The following is a 25,138-nucleotide window of genomic DNA, read 5'->3' on the forward strand; positions in this document are numbered from 1 at the left end:
GGAAGTGTGCCAGAGGTCCAGGGACAATGAACAAGGACTGTAAACGAGCACAGCGGGACTGTTTGAGCTAAGTGATTCCCCAACCTGCTACAAATGGCCAGAACATTATCGTTCTTTGTAAAAAAAAATATAGCCACCATGTTTATCTCAGTGGCTTGTTGATGCAGGAAGTTCAAAGCAAAGTCTGAATGTACATGTTCTACTAATGAATCAGAACTCATGGTAGAGGTGATATTCCTTTTGCCTCTAGACCAATATGGCTACAACCTGGATACCTATCTTCTACTAAAGGATTTAATTCTTTGATTGGCAGGCATATAAACAATTCAGAAGTCTTTTCTATCAGTGGTATGCAAACAATATACGTACATAATAAGCATTAATGGGAGTTCTGCATATAAACTGCCCTCCCGCGGTACCAAAAACTGACCGCGCACAGAATGTCTCCACACAGAGAATTACATTAAACGTCTAATATTTCTTACCTGTATGGTAAAATGTGAGGAAAAACAAAAGGACGCCCATGAACACATTACTCAGAAAGGTGACAACTCCACATGTGATTCCTTCTGGAACTGGATAGACTGTTTCCACAAAAAGCTCAAAGAATATAGGTATGCTGCTATTGAGGAACACTCCTAGCAAAATGCAGGACGTGTACAGTGTAGCTACAATGGAAACAAAACAGAAACAGCGATGAGTTTTATGTCACCGGTTTCCTACGATAGCATGTTATTACAGTCTGTAAGCCCTCCAGACAGATGCACCTTGTTTGGGGAAGGCAGAGTAAAGCAAATATTATTCCAGGGTCACGGCTGAATTATGACCGCAGGGGATTCGGACTGAATGGCTGAATCCCAACTGGCCCTGCTCAGGTAAAGGCTGATGTGTTAACCCTCTCACCGCCACTGGGGATTCGGCAGCAGCTGTGAAAGGATTAATGCTGTAGTTCTAACCCTGAAGGATGAACTCCAGCCCCTCCTTCCCTGAGGCTGGCAGGCGGAAGAAGCATGGCATCCACTTTATATCATCCCCAGCTTCCGTGCTTACACATGCAACTCAATTTTGGACAGCTGAGTTTGGGGGAAAAGGGATGTGTAGTATACAAGGGACTAGGATACTTCAAACCAAAGATGCTCCGGTACTGATGGGCAAATAACTAGAAGACAAAGAATAATCAGATCTATTTCTTATCCACTGTGCATCACGGCATATATCATGTCTCACTGCTTGTAGTTGACATTTATTATTTGGGTTGAAAATCAGAAATATACATTTGCATACAGAATTGAATTCCTGAAGATCCATTCAATACCGTGGAGTCCACTTACCAAATGGGAATCCTTGGGGGAAAAAATTAATGCAAAGAGACATCCAAGCCGAGTTATTTCCTAAATGAACAATAACTACTGCTCCACATACAATTAGAGTGGAAGCAATTACTGAACTGCATTAAAAGTGAATGGAAAATTAACCTTTTGACTCGGTGTCAGAGGTCGAAACTAATTTTTGCTTCCATTGTACAAATAAATACTTATGATTTCCCAGACAGCAGAGCATTAAAATTCACCACCACCTGACTTGTGAGATGTTGAAATTCCCATTTGTCGAATGGGAATGAAATATACTCAGTACCTGCCAGAAATGACTCCTACTTGCCAAAGGAAATTTTTTATTATTACAGAATTCCTATTTTTCCTCCTGGGTATATAATAATAGAATATAGTCATTTCTTCAATTGGCTTTGTTCTGTGACTTCGGATGTTATTATATTGCTTGCACTAATATAGATGTTTTGTACAACTAATATGTCTACTGGCACTAAACAAAAATATACATGTTTTTCCTTTTTTTACCCACAAGGCTCTGAATGATGAAAGCTAATTTTAATGGAACTGTAGCATCTCCTTAAGAGCTGTCCTAGGAAAGAAGGATTTTCTGAGCTGGGACCTTTGTGTCTTGAGAAGACCAATTACATATAAGGGGGAGGGGAGAAATGGAAACCATTTACTAGAAGACTGAAAAGGGTAAGTAGAAGTCTGGAATGCTTATTGAAGACTCTGTAAGGGCACCAACTGTATGTAAAGACACATCCTTCAGAAGTAAAGACATTTCCTAGTTGCTGGGAAAAGACTACACTTGATGACATCTCTACACTGCAGTATGTTAGCAAGACTTTTAGTATATGAAATTCAAGTAGGATGGTATTCTATTTTTCCATACTATACCAAAATGTTTTAACAAGGGGAGAACTGAAAAGTGCTACTTCATCAGAAGTTAAACACTGATCAGTCCTACAACTGAGGAATGGTTAGTGAGCAGGAAACTTTTGCCTAAAAAACCTGCATTATTTGTTAAGACATGAGGGATCAGAGAACGGAGATAAAGCCTTAAGAGAGATGGCAAAAATGGCTATCGGTCAGATCATTCATTTGATATAGTTCTCTTCCATGCATATTTCTTTCTCTAGAGAAGGATTTACACAGAGGGGAAAAAGAGAATAGAAAAGGCTACCAGGAAGATGATATAGATGGCATAGCTTTGGAAGGGGACTGATTAGGTTGGCCGCACTTTTTTGTAAGAGACCTGGAGGTGATTTATTTATTTATTTTTTTATTTAAAAAAATAAATAGGACCTAGCAGCTTTCTTGAGCTCCTGTAAAATCTTTTATTACCAGCTGCAGGGTGAAAGTCAGAGGAGCATTTCCAAGATAAGTTCACCAGAGTTCTGCAAGTGAGAAGAAAATTTAGTATCATGAAGCCAACAGGTTCTTTTATTTGGAAGTAAGCAACCAATTCTTCCTGCCACAATATCCATAGATTTTGCTGCAAGTTCTCATTGGTATTTTGAAGTTAGTAAATCTCTCTCACAGGTTCTAGCTGCATACAGTAACTCGGCCTCTTACTTTAACAATCTTTTAATTCCTGTTAAATAAGTAGCAATCATAGCTTCAGGTTTTTTTAAGCTGTAACTACCTATTTAAGCAGTTTTGGATGCTAGAGAGAAAAAAGGATGAGTACTGACTTTAGACGTTACAGAACAGAAAGAAAGGCCAGATCATCTCCTCTTCTCCCATAAAAGTGTCAGGCAGAGGCAGATTCCTTAGCACTTTCCAAACAGAAAATACACGAGAAATAATTCATTCTGCAGTAGAAGAAATTTCAGATGGTGAAAACATATTAACCAAACTTCAAAGACGACAGCACCCCAAATTCTAAATAGGGGCAAGTGCAGTTTATGCATCTAGTTTGCATGAACTCTGGTATGGAAAATAAACCAGTTACTGTTAACAGAGCAATTACCAATAAGGCACTAATGGCTTGACTTGGGAGAATTTAACGTAATAAAGTTTAGTCCAGAAAAGGAAGCAATTGGCGAGATGGAAATCATTTAGTTGAGGATGGAGTAAATTTGCTATCATGAATTTATGAATGCAGATTCTGCAGGAGAAAAGGGAAGCACGGAAAGGATACCGAGACTGTCAGCTGAATACTCGTTGCAGAATCCCTACTGCTCAAGGTAACAGTTACAAATCATATTTGTCTAGTGACCTCTCCTCAGCCCTAGCTACTTGGGAACCTGAATAAATATCTACAGTAACACCTTTCACCATATAATTATAATACATTAATAATATAAAATATATCTATTTTAATGATTAAAATAATGAAAAAAACCAAAGCAAGAGGTTGGATGCTAAAGGCAAAAAAACCAAACCAAAAAAAGCAAGCAGCAAAAAAAGAAAAGCACAGGTCCCAGAACGAGGCTGGAAGCCTGGCAGTTAGTAACTATATTTTTTTTTATATAGTGAACTAAAAAAAACCCACAAACCAAGAAATCTGGGAATGGCAGAGGATTAAAAACCTGGAAACCTTTAAAAAATGAATTTATAGAGTTACCCCTCAAACTGTAAACACACTTTACTGCTTAGGAAGAAATATTTTCATCCTGCGTTCTTGTAAAACATCTAGGATCCTTCTGAGTGCCATAAACAAAATGATTTTATTGCATCAATTCAGAGTTTAAAAGACAAAAGCAACTGATCACCAGCACTGAAAACCATAGATACAGGAAAAACGTTTTAGAAGTCAGATAAATAAGGGTTCCAAAATGGGTTTAGCCGTATGTCATACACTGCAGCGACAACGGTATTTTACACCGGCCCAAGGGGCAACACAGCTGCTGTAGTTCGGTGAGTGCCACCTATAAAATGGAGTCCATTTACTTCTCATAACGGGGACTCTGCACTGAATGATTATTAAAGAGCCCCATGATTTTTTATAGTGTAAAAGAACTGCTGCTAAAATTACTCTAAATGTTTTTTCAATTAAGAACCCCTGATGACAGGCATTGGCACTGAATATAGGCAAGAACAAATCCTAACAGAAAAGAGGATTCAAGAAGCGGGGACTATTCCTTCCTCAATTCCTCATTCCAAAAACAGAAGAAACTCACAGCTGCTTGGACAGAAATAGACACTGGGGATGTACAGATCATAACAGAACGGCGTTTCTCCCTTTCCTGTGAAAAGCAATTAACTAGGAAAATTGCTGGGGATAAAGGCATACCTCTGAGTCACTCACCTTAGTGAGCTCTGGCCATTTAGAAGTAATGGAACCAGGGTTATTATTATTATTATATATTTTTTTTAAAGATACTGTGACACTGGACTTGCTATCTGAGGAATCTGTGCATTAAAGCAGCTATTTTGCAGGCCTGCTGCCACATCATGAATTGCACAGGTAGACACACCTCCAAAGCAATGCTGCTTTGGCTGTTCCAGGGCCAGATTTCTCTTCGAGACTACCGTGGCACTGCCTCCATGGCAGCCCTAAGCAAAAGGCTCATACGAGTCATGCGACGGTCAAGTTTGAAATGCCAACAAGCCAGGGTCCCCATTCCCCTGCTAGCTGTTACTACTACATGCCACAGTGGGAGCATCACGGGTAGGAAAAAAAATAACATGTCAGTTATATAAAAGGAAGTGTTAAGGTGGCTTATTACAACAAGAAAAACGTGGGTAGAGGCTTGGTTTCTTTTGGGTTTTTATAATCGCTGCAGGCATATTGGATATAGGAAGGCAAACATTTGCCTGCTTACATATACCAGACTTCCAGACTGATAGGCAGATGCATGCATTTAATCTGTCATCTGCTACAACAAGTGCTTACCCTGCAAGGAACAAAGTTGAATTGGGGAAGCGCTTGCACATGGTGGTGCCTGTTTACTTATCCGCAGCTGAGCTGAGGACACCGCACAACCTTCTCGAGTATCTTCCAGACATACACACAAACAACGTTCCAGGACTGCCGTGTTCCAGCAAAGTCCCTGGACACACATTTGGCAGTCGCCTCTTGGAGCACACCGTCCTCATAACACAACTGCACATTTAGCGTCTGAGCCAAGCCCAGTGGTATCGATGGAAAAGCTCCTGCAGATTTCAACCAATTCGTTCCCTTAGCGTGGGGTGTGCATGCACACATGTGCGCGCATTTAATTTCTATGCTGTCACTGCTTAAATGTTCGCAAATACTGTGGGGCGAATTTAATTCTCATGAAAGTGACAGCTAAAAGCCTAAAGACTGCTGACTGCAAGCAGGTGGTGTTGTGCAAACTTCCCTAAACCACTCTGCCAATAAATCCTGACCTCCTAATTCCCTGGTACATTCCAGTAATGCACCTCTTACGAGCAGATGGGCTGTGCCAAGCAATATAGTAGCTTTCTGTGGATAAACAGGGAAGCAGATGGCACTAGACTTATTTTCTCTTGGAACTCAAGATATGACTTAAACCCAAATCTTTATAGATCTAGGGCAGTGATGCTCAAGCAGGGTGTCCCCAGCACCCTGGCTTGCCTCAAGTTCTTTGAGGGTACCATGGGATGCCATGTAGTGTTAGCTTATTTTTCTTTGTCAAAAAAGAGTGAACACTAAGATACTAAGACTATGGTATTATTGTGGAATTAAGGCCAACTTGACTTTTAAAAGATTGTTTTAACTTTAAAACCTATACTGGTATTTTAAGCTTATAGACTAATAGTCTTGCTTTTATAAAACTATTCGTATCCATTTAGATCTTTGCTTCTATAAGCTCTTGTTTTTCATTTTAAGATTATATAGCTTCGTAGGTTTAAATTTGTTCATTCTTTTCTTAAGGTCATGTTGTAGGACTGTAGCATGCATGTGTCAAGCAAGAAAAGATGTGAACAGATAAAGGAAGCGGCCGAAGATGCAGACAGATAAGACCCGAGAGACGAAATCCGCCCTGACATCTAACCGACGTGGAACATGCAGCCGACGCGAAACTCAAACGAAAACAAACAAGCCTGACATCTCATCACAGGTGTGCAGCTGACATGGGAGACAACTACTATAAAAATGGGCGAGATTAAGTCTTGGGTGATTTCTGCAATGACAACAGGAGCATCTTGGTACGTGTCCAACGAACACCCCGCTCTGACCTCAGGCTCAACTTGGCTGGCCACCAAGTTAACCCAAGCAACTAAGTCTGGTAACATCTTAATATCGGCTGAATCTACTTTGTGTGCGTGCGTACGTCTATATGCTTAGAATGATCTAGGACTTAAGGTCTTTTAGAATTTCAATAAGAATTCAATAGTTTAATATTTTTGCATTCTCAATAAATGCAGCCTATTGCCTTGTCCCCTTATAAAGATTCTGCTTGGGTTTTTTTTTTTTTTTTTTGGGGGGGGGGGGGGGTTAATATATGTCTTGTGCGTACATCATCACCTCTGAACCAAGAGTTTTAGAGTTTTAGTTCAACACTAAGAGATGGCATTTACAGAGGGATGCCTTGAGTCTAAAAATGTTGAGAACCACTGATTCAGGGCATGTCTGACTTGCTTATGACAGCAGCACAAGCTGATGATGGGCTGATGTCTCACTTAGAGACCTTATGCCCCAAGTTAAATCATGCAAAAGCATCAGCTATTTATTAAAAAAGAACAGTAAAACTTCTTTATGACTTCATTCATGCCATTGGCAAGGATAAGAACAATCATGGAAGCACTTGGCCATAATTTTTCCATAGGAATGTGCCCCATTGTGAAATAATATAATATTTTTATTGTAATTCACTTACAGAAGCAGAAACAACCCAAAGGAGGATTTCCCTGTAGTGTACACTTATAACATTAATGCAGCTCATTGGATGGATTTTCATTCCACGCTGCACTGATCAAATTCTTAACTCATGATAGAGTCACGAAAGTAACTGGAAGTATGATCAAATTGGATTTGCTCCATACATTTCTCAAAAGAGAAGCAAGCGAAACTTGCTGTGAAAGCAGAATTACTTACTTTGGGGGACTAAAAATCATATGAACTGCTAAGTGATCCTTAAATTAAAAAGTGGAGGCCATAAAATCATTTAGCTTCCACACTGATTAGATTTTAAGTTTTTTACATTTATACGTACCCTCTTAGACTGGACCTCCTAAGTTTACCTTCTGTGATGTATTTGCTGCTGTTTTTAGTTTACTGTTGAGGGCTGTACCGATTATATTTACCTTTTAAAGTAGCATTTTTCCATTTGTGGACTTCACTGCGTTCTATGGAAAGCAAGTGTCATTATCCCTATATTACAGATGGAAGAAGGGAGAGAGAGGTAGCAACTTGCTCAGTCTTACAGTTAGTGCTAAAGCTAGGAATGCAGTCCTGGTCTGCAGCATCCCAGGCCCTTGTTCTGTTCATTAGGTGATGTTGCCCTTATTCAAATCAATCACGTGTTGCTTAGGGTAAGGAAATTAAACTATGCTCAGGGCAAAGATAACTTGCATCTCTCATTTTGGTACTTTATTAAGTTCTTCATTTGGAGGCTGGCAGGTAGACAGATGTGTTCATAAATTCTTATCTGTAAAAAAAAGTCTTTTCTTTTAAAGTTATTATATTGCAAAACTTAAATTCTGTTTTTTATTGACTTACGGAGTTGCCATAGAAATCTGGGGGCCTGCTACCCAGTCCAAATGAGGATTTTGTAAAGAGAAGTCTACCGAGTGAGCTTATATTAGAACTTTGATATTTTATGCTGACAACAATGAATCTGCACTGCAAGCACCTGGCATTACATAATTCTTCCAATGTGCTAATATTGACATGTGCAGATATCATTGAGGCAAAATGGCAATATACTGAAATTGCTGTCCAACCATGCTACAATAGTTATTTTAGGTCAAACTATTCCTTGTACATAAATTTATGGTATGAGCTTCAATATAAGGCAAACACCACACTGCAATGACCACTCCAGACCACAGTCCAGAGACTGCGTGCCATCAGGGACTGCGAGCAGGAGATAGACTCCTACTGCCAGGCCCTTCTCCCCCGGGAGGCAGAGGGTAGACCACAGTCCCCCTCCAAGCCAAAGGAGGACTTTGGGACCTCCTGCTGTGTCCAGCCAGGTGCATGGACCACGGTGGGCAAGGGCCCTAAGGCCCGCCGACAACAAGATGCTTCACAGGTGGGGTGTGGAGATGATTTTTTTTGTTCGTCCTTTCAGATCCATGTACATTTTTAAAGATTGCTCACTCTGTATTGTTCGTGCCATTTAAATGTTGAATTTTTAAAAGGTTATGGCAATTCCTGTGTGGGCAACAGTATACACATTTCGGAGGATTTGTTATAACGTAGTACACCAGATCTTTCCTATTCTGATTAGTCCAATTAGTCTTTTAGAGTGTTTTCATGAGACTGGAACTGTACCACTAGAGAGTGCCTCTAGCCAGGCTGAGGCGAGCATAACAATTCATCACGTCTCATCCAGGACCTGTTGTTCCCTTATAGTATGTACAGTAAATGCTCGGTTCTCTTGAAACTTTACCCTTAGCATAACAGTTTCCTTAAGTCTGAGCCAATATTTCATTCCTGCTTTCTGGCACTTCCCCAGGTGATACATACAGTAAATGCTCAGATAGCTTAGATTTATATCTTTGGTAATCAAAGCAACAGGTCAAGTATCAGGTGAATTACTGTAGTTACTAAAGAATCTGTCTCCGCACGACAGCCAGAATTAACACAGAGATTGAGAGAAAGCTAAGCTGTCCTACCCGTATCGTTTATTATTTTTAGCATTTCTAAATAAGCAGCCAACAAGGAAGTGGAGAAATGTAAGCAAAAGCAATAATGAATCAGGACTACGTAAGAGTGCATACATGAAAAATAACTGAGAATTAAGAGTGCTACAAGATTTTTTTAAATTGCATATGGTAATGTAAGGGTTTTTTTAAATGTTCTTTGTTATACCAAGGCAGGGGCAAAGGCAAAAGAGAGGGTAGCAGTGTGTATTCAAAGTTGTGCTGTTTTCCACTCTCTCAAGGACGGCTTTGCTACCCTCCTACACTGGGCAGTGCTACAGTCAGAGTGATGAGTGTCTGTGTTTTCTGCCTGTCAGCAAAGGTGGATCAGGCCTGCATGACCTCAGCAGCTTGCTAGGCCACAGCCAGGAAGGTTTGAATAGCCCCATAGAAAAGTCCAGCGTGACCCACTGCTGACACAGGCAAATCTTTGGGCCTGAACGCAGAGCATCCTGGTTCTCTCTCCGATACAGCTCTGAGCATGGTGGGTTCCTAGCATTACTAAAGAAGATCGCACTTGTTCTTGCACACAAGGTGCAATTCTTTTCCGATGCAGAGTGGAGTGCCACTTGAAGATGAGCCAAGGTACTGTAAAGAGCTGTATCTCTCCCTCATCTGTCTTGCTTCCTTTTTGGGAATGTCACGAATGAATACCCTAAAAGAATTCAGCTTTGTTCTTCCAACCAGCTGTTGCTCAGCTGGAATACTGCAATTGTGAAATCTGCCCTGGAAAATGTGTATTTGTTTTGCTCTGCTTTGTTTTGTCATCTGCCGAAGTAGGAATGCTCCTTTTCATTCTGTGATGGTTGAAAAGAGGGGCTTGGTGTTGGTGTTATATAGCATAATTAGGAATTATCTATATATGTAATGCTGCCTAAGAACTAATTCAGCAAGACCTCTGTTTCCAGAACGCCTATGAGAAGTACACGAATATACAGAATTGAGCTATAAGGTGGAAAACCCTTCCAGATGGGGACTTGTATTTTTTAATATGTAAAGCATTTAGTGACTTTTGAGTGCTATATAAATACCAAATAGCACAGAAAAGATACAAATGGCACGCAACCGACTGTCAGTGCAGCAAATTAAGCTTCTGTTTATAGCAGGAGTGTAAATATAGGGTTAACGGTTAATTCATTTAATGATGAATGTGACACCACTGTGTTATCCTGTAAGAACGTGAATAGAGATTTGCAGCAGACAACATGCTGTGAGCCCAAAAGAATAGGAAACTACTGCCTGCTTTTTTTAAAACTATTGCAAAATGTGGACACAATACTTGGACATAATAGACTGTGTCTGACAACATTTGTACAGTATGTAGCGGAGTGAGCCCCACTCAGCTTCCTATAGTTATCCATATATAGTGACTAAAATTGCAGACACTGAATTAACTCTGAATAACATATGAGCTGGAGTGACAGCCTTCATGTGGTTCTAGAAGGATGAGAATAAGATAGATGGCTGTTTGTGTAGATGTACTAAACTGCAAATCCAGGGGTCCATAGAGTATGGAAAATATGCCAAAAGCTGGGTTGTCCCTTCCATCCCACAGACCCCATTGATTTCCTGCAGGGCAGGAATCCCCCCTTGCAGAGCAGCTTGCAAGATCAGGGTAAATCCATTTCTAGTAACAGACTTTCTCACGCACCCTACCCACTACATTCACGTTTCTCCACTTAGCCCACCTTGGCATCCTTCTGAACCCTGTTATTTTTCAAAACTATTTGGAGAATAGAGAGTGAGTTCTGAATGCCAGCAAGCAACTCTGCCTCTACTGAACCAAGCGGAGAAAGCAGTTGCACTTGAATTTCCCAATTGCCAATTCTCCTTTTTCCTTTCTAACACCAGAATGGAAAGAGCTTTTAGCAAAACTCTCTCTCTAACTTTAGCGGCTGCTCCAGTACCATATAAGGAGACGGGCCATTTCCAAGATCCAAAATATTGAGGGTTTCAGGAGGTTGAGAAAATGGCGAGTTCATATTTATACAGAAACAAGTGGTATGTCAATCCAAATCACAGAACCCGTGCAAAATGCACTCTCTGACAGGAACGCCGCTAAGCAGCGGCGTTCAGCGCCTCGTTTTTAGGCAATCGTCAGGTAAAGCTCCATCTAGAATAGATTGAACTAAAGCAAGATGACAGGAACTGGGAACCCCCAAATCCGAAAGAAATAGCTTTAGGGATGAAAAAGGAGAGTGTGTAAATAGCAAAAGTAGAGGTACCACATTTTGGAGCCAATTGCTTTAGAGAATAAGTGTGTTTTTAAAAACGGATTAAAATAGATTTCTGCAATGGAGGAGCAGGGAGTGCACAAACATTTTTATTTTTGCTCTCAAGCAAATCCCGGGACGTCATTCTCCCCCTGTACTCGGCCTTAGTGAGGCCGCAGCTGGAGTACTGTGTCCAGTTTTGGGCTCCACAATTCAAAAAGGATGTGGAGAAGCTTGAGAGAGTCCAGAGAAGAGCCACGCGCATGATCAGAGGTCAGGGAAGCAGACCCTACGATGACAGGCTGAGAGCCCTGGGGCTCTTTAGCCTGGAAAAGCGCAGGCTCAGGGGTGATCTGATGGCCACCTACAAGTTTATCAGGGGTGACCACCAGCATCTGGGGGAACGTTTGTTCACCAGAGCGCCCCAAGGGATGACGAGGTCGAATGGTCACAAACTACTTCAAGATCGTTTCAGGCTGGACATAAGGAAGAACTTCTTTACTGTCTGAGCCCCCAAGGTCTGGAACAGCCTGCCACCGGAGGTGGTTCAAGCGCCTTCATTGAACACCTTCAAGATGAAACTGGATGCTTATCTTGCTGGGCTCCTATGACCCCAGCTGACTTCCTGCCCTTTGGGCGGGGGGCTGGACTCGATCTTCCGAGGTCCCTTCCAGCCCTGATGTCTATGAAATCTATGAAATGACATAGAAAAAGAGGCGGCAACGGCTGCTTTGTGGATTCAGTGGAAACAACTGCCTTAGAGTTCACTGAGTGTATAAAAACTTGTCTCTGAAATTCTTTAAGCAACTTAGCTGGAACACTGTACATTGAAATTAAAATTTCTTAAAAGAAAATTCAAGTTTGCTTCAAGTGTAAACTAATTCCAGAATCAAGGGTTCTTTAAGTATCATAATCATGGTTTTGAGTGGTGCTTGAGTCAGATGATAGCTGCAGCTATGATGGCAATATATTATTATGGGCTTGGTTTCATTTTTCATGTCAGCAGTTAGAGTTCACATACATTTTCAAATATGCTTTTATTTAATTTCTGCTCAAGAAACAGTAAAAAAAAAAAAACCTCAACAAAAAACAAATGTACGCAAGCCCTTAGTAATGACAGAAAGCAGAAGCCTGGCTGCAAAAAAGGAGAAAAAGCCTATTGACTAATGACATGAACACAACAAACTCATCTTGTTTAAAGAAAACATGTATTAGCTGCAGACTTTTAGTTTTAATGTAAAAAAAGGACACAATTCTTCCAAGTAATTAGACTTTGCAGAACACTAACTGATGTCTTGCTTATATAAAAAATAATTAGGCCTATATTTTATAAGCCAATACAGGAAACAACTACATTACTTTTTAAATTGCCATCTCCCATCCCTTGAAGTCAGAGATTTCTAATACTGCTGTATGTGGCACCTATACAAAAACCTCAGGGGAGGACTCTTCACTTTACTCTTTACTTTTTTGGGAGACAATTTTACCCCTGAATACCTCTTCCCTTACATGTGGCAGGAGCTTGATTTTCTGAAGGGAGCCAGAGAAAACCTGGAACAAGGCCTCCAGCTCTTGGCCATGGTGCTTTAAACTAAGTTTTCAAAGTCTTGCATGCACGCATACGGATGGGAGTGCTTGTTTTGGAATGCAGGTGGGAGATGGGTGAGCGCACAACTTTCAGAGGAGGGGGCTGAGTTCATGCACCACAAAGCCCGCGTGCATTGAAGGACAGGCTCAGCCTTGGGAATAGACTATTTCCAGAACAAAGGTGACTCAGGCAAGAGTAATGCAAGACTACACAAATTATTCACAAATCAAACAGGCATCATGAATAAGGCACTGGTACAGATGCTCACAGAAGTTTAGGGCTGGAAGGGACCTTGTGAGATCACGGGGTCCAGCCCCCCTGCTCTGGGCAGGAAAGACCGCTGGGGCCAAATAACCCCAGTGACATGTGGGTCCAGTCTCCTTTTGAAGCTCTCCAGGGTAGCTGCCTGCACCACCCCGCTGAGAGTCTATTCCAGAGTCTGGTCACATGAATTGTGAAGAAGTTGTTCCTTATATCCAGTCTGAAACCTTCTTCTAGGAGTTTATGACCACTGCTGAAAGCCAGGAGCTCTCTAATCTGCTTCTCCAATACACACTAGAGTTCAACAAACAGAGTTGGGTTACACCTTCAGCTGCTCAAAAGCGTTCAGTGCACCAACCTCATTAATGGTTTCAAGTGCGACTGTCCAAGAAGCCACTTCTCTCCTCCCCATTGTGTAGACAGCCATTTCCTAATAACCAATTTTACTGGACCCAGAGGTCTTCCACTTCTTTATCATTCCCACTGTCCTCTTGATCACCCACCACACTGTTACTTTGCATGCATTCTCCTTCCGAGCGGTCCACTCTGACTCCTGATTCCTGTAACTACTTCAGTAAGGAGCTGACCTTTGCTTCTGCAATCTCTCCCCCCTCAGCCCAGCAGCCGCAGTCTGGACGTCTTCATGGTTTGTGGAACTGCAGGTCTAGGCTCATTTTGCTCATGAGAATGAGGTGTGCATGTGCAAGCTGGTGCATGAAGCATGGTCACACAGCAACAAAGCTTTTTTGGGAGAGAAACCATTCTGATATGGGGAGGCAGGAAGTTCCCTAGAGTCTCCACTGCACCTGTGCACAAGTTATTCTGGACTCTGTCTCAGTCTTTTTGGCAAGGAACATACCCAATTCCCAGCAACGTTTTGAAGATTAGCTAATGAATGTAAAGTGCCTTGAAGGTGGAAAGCACCAGACAATAATTGCTAAGAAAAATACTAACACAAAAAGTGATAAACTGCTACAAACAGTGCTCATCCTCCAGCCACAAAAAATGCAAACATCACCTTCGATCTCTGATGTCAATGCTGCTCCACTGATGGAGAATGAAGAGATCCCTCCATGTTTAACAGACATATCAAACCGATTCCTCAAAGCTGAAGATCCGCCAGCAACAGCCTGCATTTGACCTCCTAGACTTTGGCTCACTTACACTCTACATCCTCAAACTTTTAATTAAACAAGAAAGAAGTTCAACCAAATCAATTTAAAATGTGCCGTTTCTCCCAATTACTGTGGAGCACAGAGGTCATCATCATATTACATCATTACATTTAGGAATAATCTAGCATGAAGTCCTATAAATTAGCACTTAAATAGCTTGTGCGTTTTCATCCATAAGAATGTATTTCATAAAGATATATCATTGGGATTCAATGGACGGAGATCTAAATTAAGCAGGCATATTGCATTTATTTTATATTAATTTTTATAAGGAAGAGCTGATAAAAAGAAGTGCCTGTCTGTGAAGGAAGTTTGAACATTAGGCCATAGAAGAAAAGGAAATCTTGCATGGTAGATCTACATTAGGACCTAAAGCCGTAAAGCCCTTTTTGTCCATTGCAGTTAGCACTGCTATTCAAAGACCCTTTTGTTTTCTCTAAAAGGTGCTGAAATATTTGCAGTCTATACCATTAAAACAAACCTAAATAGAAAACAGACAGAAAATCTACCACAGGAAAGAAACTGTTTTTATTTGGGTCTTTTGTAAAAACCCAATTTAAGGGACTGCCTATTTTGAAGGCAATAACAATATATCTATTTTAAACAATCAGATGGAAAAGAAGAATGCAGTCTCTAAATATTTATCATGGCATGCTGATTTAGGTAACTTCATGTTCAAATCCTTACATATGAACTTGTGCGACAAAGTTTTAAGTATCTTAAGATATTTTTAACAATCCTAGGATTTTCCTGTTTAATTTTACAGTCCTGAAGCCACAGGTTATGAATAACCAAGAAGAGATAAGAAGCCTGTTGTATTTTTTTTGGCTTCTACACTGTGGACCGAGTTCTTAAAAAAAATAAAATAAGAGAAAGGCTGATAAGTAAAATCTTGATATACCAGGTCTGGTTTGGATCACTGTGTGCGTAATGACTTTCACCTCTTGAAACCTGTCTGCTTTGTTCTTGTACATAGGCAGTGAGAAGAAATTTAAGTTTGGCTCAATGCAACAAATCAGAGAATACAATTTCTATAAAAATCCATATTACTGCAGGCATGTACTGATGGAGCAGACAAGCACAAGGAGTAAAAGGGTTTAGTGCATTTTTTCACTTGAGATGGAAAACAATGTCATGATTGCTACTGTATGGCTGCAGCTACTGCAGAGCTTGATTTGTTTATTCTTTAAATCAGGTTTATTTTTTAGGGAGAAAGACTTTTTAAAATTGAATTTAAATTCCAAGATGCGTCAAAAATTTGACCTATCAGTACAGATGCTATTTCCTCTCCATTGGTCACGTATTTCAATTTGCTGTACCTATTTCTGGTTTATAGCTGTGACACATTCACTGCACCAAGGGCATTTTTGGACTCTCAAAGGTAATTTGAATAAAATAGCAGAGACCTGCCATCCCCCCCTCACAATTTTCCATTAAAAGTGACAAAAATACATGTCCTTTTTTTTTCTTATTATCTTTAAATATAATATGTAAGCATACCTGAACCAGGGGTGTTAATACATTGCTTTAACGATGTCAGATGGATACAACACCTTCAATTCAAAATGTTTTACAGCCTTATAAATACTGGCTTTATTTTACCCTCCTCAAGGATCAGTGCATGACGGCTACTTAGAGATGCAACGTGCAATGATGCCAACATAAGACTTGACAGCTAACACATGGGTGGCATGCTGAGGCTATTACCTACCATGCGGACCTGTAGTGCCTCATCATTTCCTTGAGCTCTCCCTGTCTGCTTGTTCCATCCATTTACATGTTTCTTACTTAACTGTTAGGTCATGAGCAATTTGGGCTGGGGACCGTCTTTTGGCTATGTGTTTGACAAGAAGCTCCTAGGGGCTAGCATTATATAAATAATAAATACCAGTGTTGCTGTTTTAGACTGCAGTAGCCATCTGAAAGCTAGGAACTAATGTTATATGTATTGTGTATACAATGATTTTTGTACAATGGGTCCTTAAACTTTAGGCCACTTATAAGGTAAGTTTTGCTGACTTGAACGTTGAGTCATTGTTTTCATTGCTAATAATGTTCTGAAATAAATTAGGTCAACCTGAACGGCGGAGGTAAGAGCTGCATCAGCAAAATAGTCAGTCTATAAAAAGATGAAGGCAGCAGACCCATGTCGCTTAGTAACACAACCTGGCTTGGTTAATACACGCTGCGGTCACCGAGGGCATCAGCTCTCCTCCATCTAAAGCAGGGGTGTCAAACTCACCTGGCCCCGCAGGCTGGCTGAGTGGTGTGGAGCTGGGCCGTGGTTGGATTGGACCCACAGATACACCTGCTCCCCCTCCACCTAATACCAGATCCAGCACACGCAGCATTTGCTCTGGGACCTGCCCCACATGCAGCACCCATTCCAGCCAGTTCAGGACCTGTGCTGCATGTGGCACTCATGGCCACTGCATGAGGCATGGGTCCCAAAATGGCTGGAGTGAGTGCGGTGTGTGGCAAGCGCCATGTGTGGAGCACGTTCTGGGGTTGGCACTGCGTGGGGCACTGCATGTAAAATAGATCCTAGACCAGGGAAGCTAGCATCTCTGACCCCGCGTGCAGGACCAGTCCAGTAGCATGCGGGTGAACACAGACCCAGGGGCAGCACCAGCAGCTGGATAACAGTGCTCCACAGGCTGGATCCAGCCCATGGGCCATATCTTTAACTATCATAGTCTAGTGGGCTTGTCATCCTTGCAGTTAGCCTGAATTAAGTGTTGACCCTAAACTTGCGTTTCATCTCGCACACAAAATTGTGAACCTGGCACAATACCACCTGGGGTGGTATTTTCACTCTGAAATACTCCAGGCACCCTGCAACCCTGAAGTGTTGTTCTACAGGATGCGTGCTCCCTTTCTACCTAGCCTAACTCAGAAGAAGATATTTCAGCTATAGATAACTCTGCAGTAAAAGAAAGCCTACACAGTGTTTGGAAAAAGGAGGAGGAAGAAGAAAAATGAAGAGATTCCAAAGGAACCCTCCTCTCTAGCTCCTTCCTGTTAAGAGGAAAAATGAACCCAACAGACATAAAAGCTAGATGCAATTAAAAGGGACTTATCTGGATAAATTTGGCCCTGTATTTAGATGTTGTAAAGACTAGCTCACGCACAATTTCTTATACACAAATGTTTCTACTGAATGCCCAACAGGAACCAATATATAGCTGACCTGAATCCTTTCAACATTACAATGATGCATGAGGACCTAAAAGTGACCGTGACTAAGTGGCTTCATGTAAAAGAAAAAGTTTGTTTTCATTTTTCACATTAAAATAGATTTTTTAAAAATGCTTTCAGATTCAATAAACTAAAGATGGAACCTTTAAGAAAATTAGGAAAGAATTAAAAAAAATGATTTTAAATCCGAGTATCTGTTTGATATTGTGACCAAGATAATTTTCATTAAAGTGTTACAAGGGTCTCTTAAGAACCACACTGCTATCTATACCTTGGTCAACTTGGACAGGACAGAGATTTGGGTGGTTAATTAATTAAAAAAAATGGCTCGTGTTCAGTAATTTAAGCTGTGAATCCAAAGATCTGAAATTTCTTGAATTTGCTTTCAAATGCACCACCTACCACTCATCCGTCATTTTTTTATTCATCCATATCTAATGCTCTTCCCAAAGACTCATCCCAAACCAATGTTAATTTCTATTCTGTGGTCTTATAATGAATGCATCTCTTGGCAATGTTATTTTATCACATTTTAAATAGCTGGGCAAAAAGGTTTTATTTAATGGCCATTTTTTGCCCATTTTTACTGGCTGAAAATCCAGATTTATTTTAAACATGCCCAAGAATAACAAAATAATGCATTTAAGAATTAAACATTGTTATAGGTACCTGTAGTTAAAGGCAGGTGAGTGACACTAGTTAGACAGGTGAGAGTAAACCAGGTGGATGCTAGTGTTGCTCCAGATAGCAGCAGTAGAAGTATAAGTTTCAGCATGCCCCTGATAAAATCTGCAAACCTGAAATAAAAGCACAAATCTGATGAGCACAAACATTATTTTTGTATTATTTACGCATAATGCTTGCCAATGACTGTAATATACTTTCTTCCAGAAGTCCCCAAACTGGAAATGATCCTTGATTATTTTTCTGAAACTGCAAGCAATAGTTCTGTAGAAAAGGTGATTTTGTGGATGGATAAGCTAAGGACCCATGGCTTCTAAAATAGCTCATAAAAACAAGATCTTGAGCCACTGGCTAAAAATCCTTGGTGAATAGGAAAGATTCTTGTTTGCAATTCTCGGATTGTAAAGTCTCGAGTAAGGACCATAACGTCTCTCTAATTCTCCAAACAACGCACTTCAGAATTGAAAAATAACTTACTTAACCCCCACTTTGAATTCTTTACCTTTCTAGGCTCACAGCCATAGCTCAAGAGTTCACTGATATCTTAAAAGTATCTTCACAACCCCACTACTCAATATTTCAAACACTCTACTTGTACCCCTCCCTTATGCTAAGCTCCTCTGTTTTTGCTAGGTCACAGTAAGCAAAAAAATCATCTTTGCAGTTATAACACATTTGAAAAATTGAGACTTTTGCTGCAATCCCCTTTGACATCTCCTGACAGCAAGTTGTCTGTTCAAGGCACAGCTCTCTCTCTTTGCTACCCATTTTCACAGCAAATGTAGAAACGCTTCCCCTTGTCTACCACTTACGTCTGTAATCTAGGGATTGTGATTGACCAGCACCTCTAAATCCTCTGATCTAGGCTATGTCTATGTCTGAACATTACCAGATCTTTCTGCATAACATTTCTAAAATGCAGACTTTCTAACAACTGAAGTTCTCATCCATGCTCTCATCAGCCTGCATCTTCATTATCACAATGTCCTTCTCTGGTTCTGACTGCTCACAATGCTGAACCAGAGATTATTTTCCTTAGCCTGTCACTTCTCCCGTATCACTTGTATGCATGTCCCTCCACTGGCCCTTCCATATCCACTTTATAAAATGAGCTTTCTAGAAGTCTTGCCTTCACTTCCACTGCATTCCCATTTCCGACCCATCATTTAATTCAACGGAGAGATGTTGCCTCCTGCCTCCAGTTGCCCCTCCTTGCTCACTTGTTAAATTTTCTAACCAGCCTCTACAGGGTTCCTCTTATCTGCCTCTTTTTGCTTGAAAAGAAGCTCCCCTCAACACTGAGCACCATTTTATTCTCCTTAAATCTGTGCCTTAAAACTCTCCTTAAAACCACTCCATGATATCTACAAGTAACATTGGATAACAGGTATACTGCTACCATACTAAGACCACGGCTTGCTCTGTCAACCGGTATTGTCTCATTCTTTTAATTCCTGGTCTTAATTAATATTCACCCAATTCTTATTTTGCATCTAGACTGTAAGCACCTGGTTTGTTACGTTTCTACAGCGTCTGGCACAAAGGGGTCCTAATCCAAGCCTTGGGCCTGGAGGCATTACAATAATACAAATACTACATGCAATTCAGAATAGCTCAGACACAGGGGGCTTTGGCTATTTAAAGGGAAACATAAAAGATAGCTCAAACAATATTTTCCAAAAGCTAGATAAACGTAAGGCATTGCATCTTTTGCTTGTTCCCAAGAATAATTCTCTTGGAACGAACCTGCACCGTTACTTACATGGGCTGCTTGCCAGTCAGTAACATTTAGACCTGAAGGTTGCAGTTAGTTTAGGATGAGTTGCTTGATAATGTGAAGTGTGGTTTTGTGCATTTCATTCAAATTAGATTGAAAAGCTAGGATTCGTTTCGGTGGAAAACCTTTCAGGTTACCCTCAAATCCCAAATACTTGCAGCCCTATAAATTTGCTCTATATTAAAAATATTCAGAGCACATGAAGGGACAAGTACAGCTCTTGCAACAGCGAGGGAAGTCTCTGCAGATCAGGCAAGCAGAAAGCTGCATTCAGACACCTTCACCTTGATAAACTACTCAATGTGACCTTTAAATAATTTGTTGGAGCAGTCACTTTTTCATACTTTTTGCATAATCTGGCTGAATGCTGATCATATGATGCAATTACCAGTGCAATTGCTCTTTTCAAAAGGGATTTCAACACTGGTGCAAACAGAAAAAAAAAAGTATTTTGGGGAGATGGGGGTGGAAGCGAGGAAAGATAGAGATGCAATTTAATTTGCCAGCAGTTTTCTGCAGTCCCCTGTTTGCTATTATTGAAGTTATATCTAAAGAACATCATCTCCCTCACCGCTCATATTCCCTCCTTTTGGATTGGGACAGAGTGGTCCAGATGAAAACATCCTAGCCTGTCATTAAACCTTATCTTAACCTTCTAGAAACAAGTCATTGACCTTTTTAAGATCCAATACTATGTGGTCAACCCGATATAAAAAATTATGGTATATACAATTTGAAAAGTGGGAATTCTAGTTTTCCAGTAGAGCTTAACAGTTTGATCTAGCATGAAATTTAGGATGATGGATCTTAAAAAATCATCTCTTTCCTCTTATTTTGCCCCTTGCCCTGTTTTAATTCCACACTGAATTTAATAGTCAATAACTGGGAGAGCTGAAGTCAATTTTATAGATATATAAAACACAAATATACATGTATACTGAAAGTGTATGAACTGTTTTCAAATCAAATAAAAGCATTTATCCCTAACTGTAAAGGTTTAGCTGGTATTGCTGGATTCGAAGTGTGCAAGATGACAGTAATCCAAGTCCTGACTTTAAATCGTAAGTCACATTGTTTTATGCCATTTTTTGTTCAGCATTTGCGCCCAGTAAGCAATAATTACGTACCGCTTAGACTTAGCTACAGCACCACAAAATGTGAACGGCTTGTGTTTCACAGAGGCCTTTTCTTCTCTAAAGTCTGAGGCTTCTCCTGCTGCCTACAGTAGTACTGCCTCCCTGCTTAGTCAGTCAAGAGCAGTTATGGCTTTTGCCTAGTAAAACCAGGGAGGCAAATATCCTACTTGGAGGAGGGAGGCGAGAGATAAGGTGGAGAAAATATTGAACTTCTCTGCAACTGCCTATTTACTGTCGAAAGGAATGCTGCTTTTAGTGTGAACAGCACCAGCAGGCTCCAAGGACCTCTCTGATTTTTGCTGGGAGCTGGAGCTAGAGGAAGGGACAAATACATAGAGCAACATTCACTGAGCTTTTCAATTTAAAACCAGCAGCAGAAGCAACAACAAAAAACTAACGATGATGCAAGTGTTAGCCTTTTTGGGAAACTCAGGATGGCCACCTCAAATGCCTGCAAATGATCTTAGTCCAATGGTTAGGGAAAAAAAAGGCCTTAAATCCCAGCAGCACTGTCCTTTTGCAACCACAGAGTTGCACTGGTCACCACAGCACCTAGTGATATCACTGCATATCACCATCATTTAGCACTTCATGTAGGTGTCTGCAAGTATTCTAGGTAGATCGTGCAGGACAGTAGCTGTATATCTGCTTGTAATGAAGTGAAGACACATCACCGTGCCTCGTGCTCGCAATATAATCTCTTCTGACCTGCTGAATCCACCCCTGGGCTGGATCCTGCTGTTAAGTCATAAACCTATGTTGCTGACAACACCATCCATTGCTAAGGAAATTATCACCATGTCACAAAATTTCAGCATTTGGACTTTGCTGCAGGATAAACGCAGAAGGAAACGCAGGGCTGTGAAGGACAAAACCCAGAAATATCTGTGATCATTAGCAAACATGACAAGAAAAATTCTGGGGGAAAAGAAACAGATTTATGTTTCAGCACGATAATGTGAATGTCACTCTTTGAAGCTGCTTGTCTTCAAACCAAGCTCATTCTACAGCTGCCAGCAAAGGGTACAACACCTGCCAACTGCCCAAAATATCCCAGGCTTTTCAATCAGAAAAATGCATCACGCAAATTAACCAGACCTAGCTAAATTCAGAGATGTGGGGGAGAGGAGAGAAGAAATAGGTATAATCTTTGCGGAGGAAAACTCTTCGCATGCCATAGAAGAGGCAACAAATCTGGATCCTCCTTTTAACTGGATATGTTAATATCCAGAGCAGAAAGCTGGCAAAATACCACCAGAGCAGACATCTGGTTGCTAGATGCTTACACTTGTGTCATCAAAAACTGAAAAAGGGTTTGAAAATCATGTTCTTTATATGTAGTTAAATACTCAGATCAGGACGGCCCTGGGTGAGCAGTAAGAGTAGGTGCCAAGGGCAGAGAGCAGAGCAGGGGCAGGATGCTGTCAAGTGGAACACCACCAAAAGCAAGGTTAACCCTTCCTTGGCCCTGCAGCCACTGCCAAATTCAAGTCTTTGGGTTCTCGTCTGCCATATAAAACTGATGGTTGCAGGGCAACGAAAGGGTTAACCTGGCTCTTTAGAAGCGACACCTCCAGGTTCCCGGGCTCCACGTGCTGTGGGCTCTAGCTCCCCTGCCTCCCTTCCAGCACCCCAGGGCAAACACTCTTAGGCGTGCCTGGGGGGGAAGAGATGAAGCTTAACTTCCAGCACCCCTACCAAAAAGGATGGCCGCGGCTGAAATCAGATCCTGTTCACAGTGGGGCACAGATATCTCTAGACTTTACAGTGCAAGGGCATGAGGAGAAGTAAAACAATGCTATAAATTCCTGAACTAACATTTTCAGCTTTGCAAACGAAGAGCTAGTAGAAGAAAACAACTCTGCTGCGCAGAAGCTGTGAAGAGAGATAGCTGCTTGCTTGGTAAGTCGCAGTCCTGACATTGAAATACATCAGCCTGTCACACTTGACAAGAATCATTACCTAATTTTCCTAATTACAACTTTCAGCAGATTACAGTCAGAGTCGTCATTGATTCAACCCTACACAGATAACTGCTGAATAGGCCCAAGAAGGGGAGTAATCCATCAGGAGTGACAAATCGTCCCCTCCCCCATTTTTGTGTGTGCAAACCCCTATAGTCTGAACTAAATATTGTCTGTGGTGGAAAGACATATTGGGAGACAGACTATTAGCATTTTTTTAATTTACTCAAAAGCAAGCTTTGAACTCTCCAGAATACTGGCCTTGATATAGGGGTTGAAATCAATTCTGTAGCAGTTACAGAGACGTTCAGCATTTTCTGAAACTACCACCAAGCTATATATTAAATAAATTAATCTATCACAAAGGTAGGTATTTGCATTATGGGACTGAGTCAGCAAATTCTTGCTAGAGAAAATGAAGGCGAGGAAGGGTGCTCCCCTCTAGCGCAGAGATGTATTCGATGCAGTGGCACAGGCTAGTCCTCCAGAGGAAGAACACAGCTGCACCCAGGTCCAGCTCAACTGCTCTGCAAGCAGCTTGTGTTCATCACCAGTGAATTTACTACACCAGAAGGCCTACAGTACATGCAAGTCTTATGGGGAAAACCTTCACAGGCAAAGCTATCCAAAGATAGGTCCCTTTGCAGGTATATGCCTCTGGGGCACAAGTCCTGATATAGTACAGGGCTGTCCAACTGGCAGCCCCCCAGCTGGATGCAGCCTGTGAGGGGCCAGTGTGCTGCTTCTGGGCTGCTGTCCAGCTGCGTCTGCCCCCAGTGCTCTGGCTACAGCAGCGGTAGTGGCTGGGGTCGCTAAGGCACAACAGCACTATGGCAGGCCTGGTGAGCTTGCCACCTGTGTGGCAGCACCAGCAGGGAGAAGGGCTAGGTGCGGAGGTCGCAGGGGGCGAATCACCTGAGCGGTGGTGGCAGCGAGGTGGATTGCACTGCTTGTGTGGCAGAGATGGGGGTAGGAGGGGGTCTTGTGACAGTGGCAGCAGGGGTTTCATGCAGTGGGGGTCCCAGGAAACCTGTGCGGCACAGGGCCTATGACCCACGTGGTGTGTAGCCTCCTGCCCCTCCGACATCCCATGGCCCCAGTGCAGTAGACTTAGTCCTTTAGCAAAGAGATATCAGGATGTTGGACCGGGGGACCCAACTCTTACTCTTTTGTATGACTGCGGGGGGCTTTCCTTTGCCTTTATGTTTGTCACTATGTGCAATGAGAGGCTTCAAGAAGCGAAACCCCAGACGTTATTTATGTAGTGGCATGTGTTGTTGGTGTACTCTGTGCGCGCACCTGCATGTGTGTGTAATATATAGAATTTACAAACGCACTTTTTGATGACAAGTGTAACCATCTACGCACTCACATACCCCTCTGTCTTAGAGCATCATCAGGTGCCAACCCCCTAAAACCAATGCCGCACTCATAGCAGAATTAGTCTCTGAAAGGTGAATATAAAGAAAACAGGATGGTGCTGTGAAATTCAGAAATGAAGATAATGTGCATGGAGAGGAGGCAGCAGGCAGGCAGGGAGGATGTTATAATCACCTCGAAGTTATGAACTCAATTCTTAATTGCCTTATGAAGGTTGGTTTGGTTTTGTTGTTTTGAGGAATCTGGACAGAGAAGGACTGGCAGCTTTGGCTTTGGGGGAGAGAGTCCAGTCCTCATTTTTTGATTCCCATATCTACATCTGCTCAAAAGGCTGCTGAGGAGGGCCCCTGTATCACCCACAGTGATCAAAGGGGAGGCTGGGGAGCTTTCCATGTATATAGCTGGACTGCACACTGCCAAATAGCATGGAGTTAGCTTTAATGAGCTGCATACCCTAACCAGCTTATTTAGCTTTCTACACCAGGGGTCGGAAACCCTTTTTGTCAGTGTGGGCTGCTACTTCCACCCTAGCATCTTCTGCTGCAAGATGCAGCCCTACGTGCATCCCCACACCCTTCCCCAGAGATCAGCAGATGCTACAAGGGGAATAGCTAGAGAAAGGCAGCGACTAGGATCCAGGGGATGACTCCTCAGCTGCAGCAATGTAGGG

General features: G+C 41.7%; 1 protein-coding gene across 1 annotated transcript in view; it reads right to left on the minus strand.

Moving 5' to 3' along the window:
• DIRC2 (disrupted in renal carcinoma 2) overlaps positions 1-25,138 on the minus strand; it is a 90,730-nt gene that overhangs the window by 4,683 nt on the left and 60,909 nt on the right. Inside the window, exons 7-8 of the mRNA XM_006036644.2 lie at positions 18,197-18,324; positions 486-668 (exon numbers count right to left, since the gene is read on the minus strand). Coding sequence (XP_006036706.2) covers positions 486-668; positions 18,197-18,324 — 311 coding nt within the window. The remainder of the gene's footprint in view (positions 1-485; positions 669-18,196; positions 18,325-25,138) is intronic.

This window comes from Alligator sinensis, unplaced genomic scaffold (genome assembly GCF_000455745.1).
Source record: "Alligator sinensis unplaced genomic scaffold, ASM45574v1 scaffold1452_1, whole genome shotgun sequence".
NCBI classification, from domain to species: Eukaryota; Metazoa; Chordata; order Crocodylia; family Alligatoridae; genus Alligator; species Alligator sinensis.